Source organism: Setaria italica, chromosome III, assembly GCF_000263155.2.
Source record: "Setaria italica strain Yugu1 chromosome III, Setaria_italica_v2.0, whole genome shotgun sequence".
In the NCBI taxonomy this organism is placed as follows: domain Eukaryota; kingdom Viridiplantae; phylum Streptophyta; class Magnoliopsida; order Poales; family Poaceae; genus Setaria; species Setaria italica.
In genome coordinates, this window is record NC_028452.1 from 11,547,993 (window position 1) to 11,557,929 (window position 9,937).

The 9,937-nt window shown below is 47.6% G+C and overlaps 1 protein-coding gene across 2 annotated transcripts in view; it reads left to right on the top strand.

Annotated features, from left to right (window-relative positions):
* Window positions 1–9,337: 9,337 nt before the first annotated feature.
* The window catches only part of LOC101784821 (peptidyl-tRNA hydrolase, mitochondrial), a 6,578-nt gene continuing 5,978 nt past the window's right edge, over window positions 9,338–9,937 (top strand). For both annotated transcript variants that reach the window (XM_004961273.2, XM_012844364.2), the window contains exon 1: window positions 9,338–9,668. In XM_004961273.2, coding sequence (XP_004961330.1) covers window positions 9,372–9,668 — 297 coding nt within the window. In that variant the 5' untranslated portion in view covers window positions 9,338–9,371. The remainder of the gene's footprint in view (window positions 9,669–9,937) is intronic.

Sequence of the window (9,937 nt, forward strand, 5' to 3'; positions counted from 1 at the left end):
AACTCACCATTTTTAAATGTACGACGTTTATGACAAGCTAATTAGTTAAAAAAATTAATTAACTATCTTCTCTCCTACGTCACATATTAAAAAACAGAGGGAGTATTTTTTGCTTCTGTGTTTGTGCAATCTACCACCTGTATTTGGATCATCCACAAAAGCCTTTGAGCTCATAGTATAACCAAATGTTTCCTTAAAAAATTATAACCAGAGAAGACCAATGTATTCTATAGTTCTGAAGCTACCAAGAAAAGCTTTAGAAAATTGCCATGCTGCGTGTACTACTCCGTTGCAAACTAAGAAAGCTTGAGGACTAAACTGGCTAGTTTTTATAATTGAGGCACGGATTTGAACCTCAAAAGGAGTTGAGCGATGAAAATGACTATATATTCTACCAAACTTAAACTAAATTATGAAAGATGCAATATTCTCGGAATATGTAAGGCCTGTTAGCTAATGTCTGTGTTCTATCGTCTCTAACAAGCAAAGAGGCCTACACAGATATTTTCAAAAGAACGTGCCTATATATAAAAGCCTTTATTGCCTCCTCTCCTTCGTGAATCGTGATACGCAATGAACGTTATTTTACGACTTAACCAGCTGTTGCAGGTCGTCTGCACTCTGCACACTTGCTTGCATGCTGGTGTAATAATAAGATCTCTCTTATCTTGAATTAATGCTTGCATAACATGGACAGAGTATACTTAAAATTTTACTGGATGATAGAACGATATGATACTAGTAGTTATCTCGCACGGTCAAATGTAAATGCAAATAATTAAGTAGTTAACAATCATGCACATGAGTTGAATTGGGGCCGGGTCCTCCCTCTGTTCGTGTTGATAAGACGTGGTATAACATGGTACAGTCTTCTAAGTTAGACTTTAACCATTTATTTATTTTATATTGTACTATTTATGATTATGAATTTATAATCATTGGAGAGTACATTTGATTACAAATTCAACCATGTCAAATTTATATTAAAAATAAAAAATTGTTGGCTAAATAATTGGTCAAAGATTGTAAAATTTGAATCTTGACATACATGTGCATCTTATGAACAGGAATGGATGGAGTATTAGTACTATATGTTTTCTTTTCTTTTTACACTCCACAGAACAAAATTTTAATGGTGTTCTCGTTTAGTTTTTAGGATTGCGCTAAGCATAGTCTAGTGGTTAGAGCATCCGAGTAGCACTCAGTAGGTCCGGATTCGACTCCCGTATGAACGAATTAAATGAGACTAAAATAAAAAATATAAAAAAAATAAGTAGAAGCTTCCTGCTGACTTTGATCATAAAGCTCAATACAGAGTTTAAACAAAAATCAGTTTTGACTCCGGACCCTGAAGAATTTAATGTGACTATAAAGTTATGTCACGGCGGATTGGCCGTATATACCGTGGATACGATTTATTTATTGTCCATACAATGATTAGGATCCTAGCTTCGTTCTAGTATACGTTTAGCTCGTAGAAAGCATCTCTAATCGTATACTATATGCTTATCCCAGAATTATTCAAATATTTCTGACAGTCTGTTACACTAGACAAAAATATCTTCTCTGCTGATCTGGCTCTGCATGCACTTTTAGAATCTTTTTGCTGGCCAGTGAGAAAATATCTCGGCATCCACGGGCGAAGTCAGAGCTCTGTCCCGTAATTGCAGGTGCACAATGCCAGCCTGGCCGTAGCACCACATCAGAGTTCAAAGTTCTTGTGCTAATGAACATGAGCAATACGATTAGAGACAGGGACAATGAACATGAGCAATTCAGGATGAACAGTGAAAAAAAAAACAACTGCTGCGAATTACCTGCATTGGTGTGTGTTTAAGGGAAGTAGATTTAAGAATGGATAATGGCCGTTCTATCTACTAGTTTAACTACGCTTGACCCTTTGCAGGCTTTTCTTGGATCATGGCATATATAACTCACATTATGTCGTGCCATATATACTATTGTTTCAAGTATCATGGATGTGATTTCTTGTCCCTAGGATGATTAAGATCATTCTATACGTACATTAAGCTCGTAGAAAGTACCGCTAATCATCTACTATATGCTTATCCTGAAACTATTTAAAAGGTACCGTACAGTCTGTTAGGACACTTGGCAAAAGCATCTTGCTCTAGTTTCAAAAATTGTTATGCTAGCACATGACAAAATTATTTCTCTGTTCCCATTAAGCTGAAGTCAGAGTCCTCTCCTCAAACAGGCCAGTGCACATGCATGCTATTACTAGTTGGGCCAATTCTCTCGGTGCCACAAAAATGTATATGGTTTCCTTATGCGCCACAAAAGTTCGTGAATTTCCTTCAGAGCCACTACATCAAACTTTTTACCCCTTCACTGCCACTTCCCAGTCATGAGCATCACAAGACCTTCTCTAAGGAAATAAGTTTCTTTTCTAAATAAGATCATCCTAGCCTCTGCATCAACACATACTCCCATATGAATCTCTGTTACTACTCTGAAACGCAATGGATCTAGCTGTTCATGCTAACATAATTAGATGGCACCAACACACAGCAACTCCAAGCAGCAACATTGAGGTGGTGAGGGCTGACTGTGTCGAGACGTGGCCCCATGTGACACTTGTGGCTTTCGAAGATTGCGTACTATCACTGGTAAAAGAGGGGCAAATCAAAGTTGGTAGTGGCCTTCCCGTTGCACGAGAACGTGGCATTCCAGCATGTAAATTGTACTTGTCATATGACCCCAGTTAGATGGGCTTTCTCTTGCTTGCACTCCCTGTTCCACGCTCCGGCTAGTACCTGGCCAGGCGGCACTTGTGCAATTTGCATGGTTGTTCTTGTGCAATTTGCTCCGTAGACTGAACATAGGAATTTCAGTTTATATACATTTATGTAATCTAAAAGTTCTTTTATCTTGTGATGCAAACAGGCAGCAAGAATTGTGGGTTTCCTGAAAACATATATATCACCAAGGCCGATTTCAGATCACAGCTTTCAGGGGTAGGTAACGATTTTCATGCAATAAATTTCATCCAGGCAAAAAAGGCAGTGTTTTTTTATGCGTGAGGAAATTGCAATAATAACAGGCATCAATGGTAGCAAAATGACTGAATAATTGAACACAACACTGATATGACAGGAATGCTCTGCAAAATACAGATAGCACTAAATCAAAAAAATAAACAGATACAATGAAGAAATCTTTGCTAGGATTGAAAAAAGTATTATTATCTCAGGTGGTGACAGAAAATGAACAAACCTGAGAGAACTGCATCTTGATATTTTTAGGGTTTTGAAATAAAGAAAAAAATCAGCTTAAAAAAGTAAAACGTATACTGAATAATAGCACAAAACTTATGAAAAGAAATTTTTGGCCACTAAAAGCATCCATTCATGCATTCTGCTGTGACTTATATTAATATGTAATTCAAGTCATTTCATCTTTGATGACCAGGTAACAAGAAATGCTGCAGTACTGAAGACAAATCTATCGCTAAGACCAACACAAAAACAAAAAACACTGATACTGAAAATTATGAAACAACGCTTCAAACTTAAGAAAGAAAGAATAGGTGCATACATGCATATGAAACATATCCATTACGGTTGGAAGGTTTGTGAGTGATACACATTGGAGTATCTACAACTAGAATGACATCATTGAATAAGTTGCTCTTCAAATGTACACTATGTTCATTGACATCATGAAGCATATATATAGAGGAAATGAAGAATTAAATTAATATTAAGATATGTACAATTTTAAATAAGAAATCAAAGACAAACATATACCTGAACACCATTCTGACAATAATTTTGACGGGGTTGACACCTCGATGCTGGTTTCATCTTCTCAGGAGTGATAATTGGATCAATACATTGTTCCGCAACATTGCAAGGAGGCACATCTCTAGGTGGCACAACATTGTTCTGCGGTCCTTTTTTGAAAGACAACTACAGTTGGTCAGTGGCCCCAAAAAAACAGAATCGTTATGTACATTGCAAAGAAAACAAAAATAGAAGCCAAAATATGGCTCTGGCAAAATAGTAGTGCTTGCAACTATGTAGATCTTGATTCAGCATAACATCTATAAAAGGTTGTGGAAAAAAACAAATAATTTCCATTACATGTCTATAGCTCAAACAACAATGTAAATAACTCACATAAGAAAGAAAATGCTGCAGTTCATAGAATCTCAACACTACTAGCAAAAGGAGTAGGAATAGTACAACAACCACACTTGAAAACATGCTTTCTCTTGTAGGCAACATAATAGCTAGCTCTTCAAAATGACATGCTGAGATCGGGTTCGGTACTTGTATAGAAACAAAACTAAATACTGACTAGTCAACCTGATGTATAGATGGTCAAATGGGCAGGCCCGCTGGGCGGGCCATAGCACGGCTCGAAAAAGCCTGACCCAGCCCACAGGGGATAGTGCCCGGGCCAGCCCGGCACGATACGTCGTGCCATGCCTGGGCCGCCTCTCCGACCCATAGTGCTGGCCCAGACCTGGCACCATTTTTAGGCCGGCATGATGATGACCTGTTAACCTGGTGGGCCTTAGACTACCAGGCGGCCTGTTAAAGGCCTGCTTTCCCCTCCTCCTATCTCACCGGCATGTTAAAGGCCTACTTTCCCCAAACCCTAACCCTCTCCATTTTCTTCTCATTTCCCTCACCTCTCCCTCACTTGGCGGCGGGCGGCGGCTACTCCCGCCCACAACACCGGCCACCCCTCCGGCGGTCCGACCTTGCTCCTCCAGTCCTCCCCAAGCATGGCGCCACCGGCCGCCCCTCCTCACCCTAGCGCCGCACCGCCGGGCCCCAACCGCCCCTCACTCCTCCCCAGGCGCTGCCCCTTCTTCCTCCCCTCTTCTCCCCGCGACGACAAGGAAATGCGCCAGCCGCTGTCGGCCGCCGCTCCTTACCCACTGCGCTGCCAGCCACCCTCACTCCTCCAGTCCTCCCCAGGCCCCGCCCACCGGCCACGACGTTCGCCGACCCTTCTTGCTCCTCCCCTTCCTTGCGACGTCCTTCGGTCCTTCTTGCTTCTCCCCTCCCCGTGACGTCTGCCGGCCGCCCCTCCTCACCCTAGCGCCATGCCGCAAGCCGCCCTCACTCCTCCCCAGGCACCACCCCTTCTTGATCCCCTCCTCCCCCGCACCGGCAAGGAAACGTGCCGACCGTCGCCGTTGGGGTCCCACGGCCATCGCTGGCACTAGTACGGTAGTACCAGCCGTGCTAGCGGGCTGGGCCGGCACGATAAAAAGGCCATAGTGCCGGGTCTGGGCCAGCAGTTCGGCACGCAGTGCCGGCCCGGCCCGGCACAAAAACACCATTGGGCCTAATAGTGCCGGGTCAAATTGGGCTAGTGCCGAGCGGCCCATCATTGATTTACGGATAGGGTGGCAGCCAACTAAAAATAGGTGCCAAGCTGTTTAAATATGACTAGCCGTTTCAACAAGCGTCGAGCCCTAGAACTAAGACAGCAAGGCCTGCTCCTGACCACTACCAGCACAGAATCCGCGAGAGGCATTTTCATCCATTTTTGTGAAAAAAATCAGAAATAAAACGACAAATGAATTTAAAAAACAAGGGGGCTCTAAACATTGTGTGGCGGAGCACTGCAACATCTGGAGAAGCAGCACATAGGTTAATAGCTCGAGAAGAAAGAGGAACAGTTCATTCCCAAAAATCCCCCACCAGTACTTCACTACCGTATCAATAACTGCCCCCTAAAACCAAAATTGATAATCATCCCACTACCACATGCATCCATATCACAAATTAAAATCAGATAGGTAACCAATCGATAAAAGCAAAATGCAAATAAACGTCACGGAGGTGCTGGGCCAAAACAAACCAAACGGGCCGACAAAAAGAACAACACAGCGGCCCGTCAACAGAAGTTGCTGCACGAATCTCCAAGGAATTGTAGCCACAGATATCTGGGTGAAATGAGGGAAGAAAAACACCCGATAGATGTTTAGGAAAGTTGTCTAAAGGGAGGAACGTTAGTTAGTGGCAGGAACGCGATGAAAGCGAGAAGAAGTTTTTTTTTTTTGAGACGTAGCTGATCTCGGGAAGCAGCAGGACGACGGGATCCGGCACTTCTTCGTGGGCTCGGCCCGTCGTCAGCCTGTGTCTGACTGGACCGCGCACCAAGCGGGCCATGTCCAGTCCCCCTCGCAGCCCCGCTGGGCCTCGGCGGCGGGCGCCGACCGAACCAGACGCGCGAAGGCTCCGGCGGTCCGGCCGTCGACGTCTCCCCTCTTCTCCTCCTCCTGCCTGCTCCAGTGCTCCGGCCGAAGCGTTTGCGCAAAAAACCACCCAGTAATTGTTACGCGACGTGCATGTAAATCAGCGCCGTTCGGGCTGGGTTGTGTTGACCGGGCTGTGCTGCCTGCAATCAAAGCGCCCCCTTGCATTTGTAACGGTGGGAATCAAGGCCACGCGTGCAAGCTGCCTGACCTGCTGCTAGTTTCAGTTCACACATAGGAGTACTACTATCTACCGTAGTGTACGCTGTTCTAGCACGCGAACTTGAACATCCCAGATCAGTTTATATTAAATCATGCATAAACCAAATTAAGGATCTGTACGTGCACTCTGTATCAAAGGACAAGAGATCAGTGCGTGTTAAATCCTGACATCGAGTACATGCATGTTAAAACGAACAAAGACGAGTTTGTTCGACAACGATCGAGCACGAATGCACGACGGCCGCCGGTGATCTGATCCAATCGCGAATCTTGACAACTCGATGATCGGATCCACGAGAGACAGGAGACAAGCAAAACTGCTCCATCCGAATTCCTGCTACATGCACAGTGCATGCCAATCTCCACAGCAAGTGTCCTCTCACTGCATTTTGGCCCAAGGCACCATCAGGCCCACATGGCAGGGCCCCATGGGCACCGGGATCACGAAGCTGCCCGCGTGGCAAAGGTGGAGGTGGAAGCCGAAGCGCTTTGGCTAATTTCTCTCCTCCTGTTCAAACGAGCGAATTCCGCGCCACGCCCACGCAATTATCTAACGAACCGCCTAGGTCTCCGCGTCCCGGCTCCCGAAGTCCGCGTGCTTCCTTCCCATCCCAATCCCATCCCATACCCCCTTTAAAACCTCCGCCGTCGCGGCAGCCATCGCCACGCCCATCCTTGCCGAGACCTACTCGAGCACCATGCCTTGGTCCAAACACTACGACGACGTGGCAGAGCCGAGGCGGAAGGACACCGACGGCGGCGACAGCCTCCTCTCGCTGTCGCTCGGCGACATCTACAGCAACAATGCCGGTGGCGGCTTTCGCTCGCCGGCGGTGACACCGATGATGCGGGCACCGGTGCGGTCCGCGGATGCGCTTCGCGCGCCGTCCGCGGCGGTGACGGCGAAGGCCGATGCCAGCGGCTTTCGCCCGCCGGCGGTGACACCGGCATCGGTGCGGACAGCGGATGTACTGCGCGCGCCGTCCGCCGCCGTGGCGGCGGTCCACCCACCGCCGCGCATTGATGCCCTAGTGGTTGAAGCCAAGGGCGCCTTCTTCTTCCCAGCCGCTAGCGGTGCCCCGACGCTGCCTCAGATGGCGTCCAGCGACGGCAGACGCGTCGCCGTCCCCGCCCCGGTGGTGCGTGGCGACGTTACCGCTGCGGCGCCAACAAAGCGCCCCGCAAAGCGTTCGCGCTCTGTTCACTGCCGCTCGAGGGCCAAAACCAATCTGCTGCCGGCGGCAAGCAACGGCGACGACGAGACCGTCGAGGGCGGCCTCCACATCTGCCCGCCGTACCGGTGGTCGACTGAGCGCGTGGGCGTGCACCATTCCCTCGCCGAGCTGTCCAAGCGGGGCATCGACACCGTCACCGGCGAGCTGCACTGCAAGCGCTGCGACCACCTCAGGCTCCTGACGCTCGACATCGAGGCCAAGTTCAAGGACCTGTGCAGCTACATCTCGTGCAACATCCACGGCATGGACGACCGCGCGCCGCAGAGGTGGAAGGAGCCGGCCTTGCCGGACTGCGACGAGTGCGGGCAGAAGAACAGCATGCGCCCGGTGATCCCGGCGGACAAGCACAAGATCAACTGGGTGTTCTTGCTGCTTTCTGAGATGTTGGGCGTGTGCACCCTGGAACAGCTGAAACACTTCTGTGAGCGCACCCAGCAGCACCGCACCGGCGCGAAGGATAGGGTGCTCTACTCGACCTACATGGAACTGTGCAACCAGCTGCTGCCTAATGGCCCTTTCGATATGGAATCGGTGAGGCGGAAGAGGATTCGTCCAAACGCTTGAATTTCATCATGTAATGTCCCTTTAACCGTATGATCTATAAGAATATATATAACCAATAGTATGGTGGCTTGTTTACTTGTTTTTTTTCCTATCACAAATGTATTTTAGATGATCTATGGAATCGCTTAATTAGTTTCTTTTCTTTTCTATCACAAATGTATTTTAGCTAATGTATGGAATTTTTATAATTGTGGATTTAATTATAGAGCTGATTTGCTGAAAAAGGGTGGAATGCACATGAGCATGAACTGAAAATTGCCCACCAAAACGTACTCTCTCTTCTATAAGAAATACCTACTATGGACATCATATATTGAGAGGCCTTACGAGACAATTCGATTGTAAATGACGCTCTCCTGTAGTTAACCTCGCTTATGCAGTTCTGCACTCGTCCTAGATGCCGTTTGACACACGTGCCAGACGAACAGTACGTACGCATCCAGCGACACAATAGAGAGATGGTTCTGCTCACAAGTTTGGGAAATGGGAGGATCATGCAGCCATCCATGCAAACAGCCATTCGTGTGATCGCGCCTACACTAGCTGAGTGCATCTGCCAATCGTTGAGGGCGACCTAGGCCTACCCACGCGTCCAGCAAACGGGAAGGGCAGTGGCCCTTTCAAATTTCAATACGCCATCTGACTATATGAGAGAAAGAAGAGGAGTGCTGTGTCCCAAAGGAAATCTACTGAGTATATGCCATATGCGGGTTCTTGCTGAGTCCAATATGGCGTCAAGAGGAAAATTAGGAGATTGGATGTAATAAACACGATCATGCGGACTACTAAACTGTTTTATTGATCTTAGGCATATATATCCCATTGAATCTTTATCTGAATTAAATCCATACAAATTGCAAGAATGTGCGCCGCAGATGTTTCTGTTCCTCTCCAAAATCATCCTGAAAATGCTACTCAGCTTTTTTTAGAGCAAATGATACTCAGCTACTGCAAAAAATTTCAGTTATACCAAAAAGAGCCCAAAACGTACGTAGGCCGAAATGTCGGCCCAACCAGCCCAAAACAAGTGGCGCCGTACTCTTCTTCCTTGCGGTCAAAGAGGAAGAGTAGCCTTCCCGTAACCGCGTGTTATAAAATCACCGGCGGCGATGCGGCTTCTCTCCGGCGTCCTCGCTTCCTCGTCCGCGCTTCTCTCCGGCGTCCTCGCTTCCTCGTCCGCGCTTCTCTCCGGCGTCCTCGGCTCCGCGTCGGCCGCGTTCGACCGCCTCGGATTCTCGCGCGTATCCTTCGGCCGGGCGAACCCCTCAAGCATGCCGGCCCCCGCTTGTAAAGCCGCTGCTGCCTCTTCGTCTGCCGCTGCCGACGCCGACGCCGGCGCCCAGAAACCGTGGCTCTTCGTCGGTCTGGGGAACCCCGGAAGGATGTACAAAGGCACTCGGCATAACGTAAGTTCGCTAGCTCTCTCCAATTCTCCATCCATCCCGTCGCGGGTAGGATAAATCTAGCTAAGACGGCGATGCGCGAGGGGCGGCAGCCACTTTTTTTTGGGGGGGTGAGGGGTGGGGGGGGGGGGGGGGGGGAAATAGCCTCCATCTGTGATGTGAGTTTGATAAGTATCTGATATTTAGTCCACATGATTCTCTCGGGAATACTCTATGTGAAATGAGTTTTAGGAGCTCCTGACATCCATACGTCTTCGAAATCACTAAAGTGC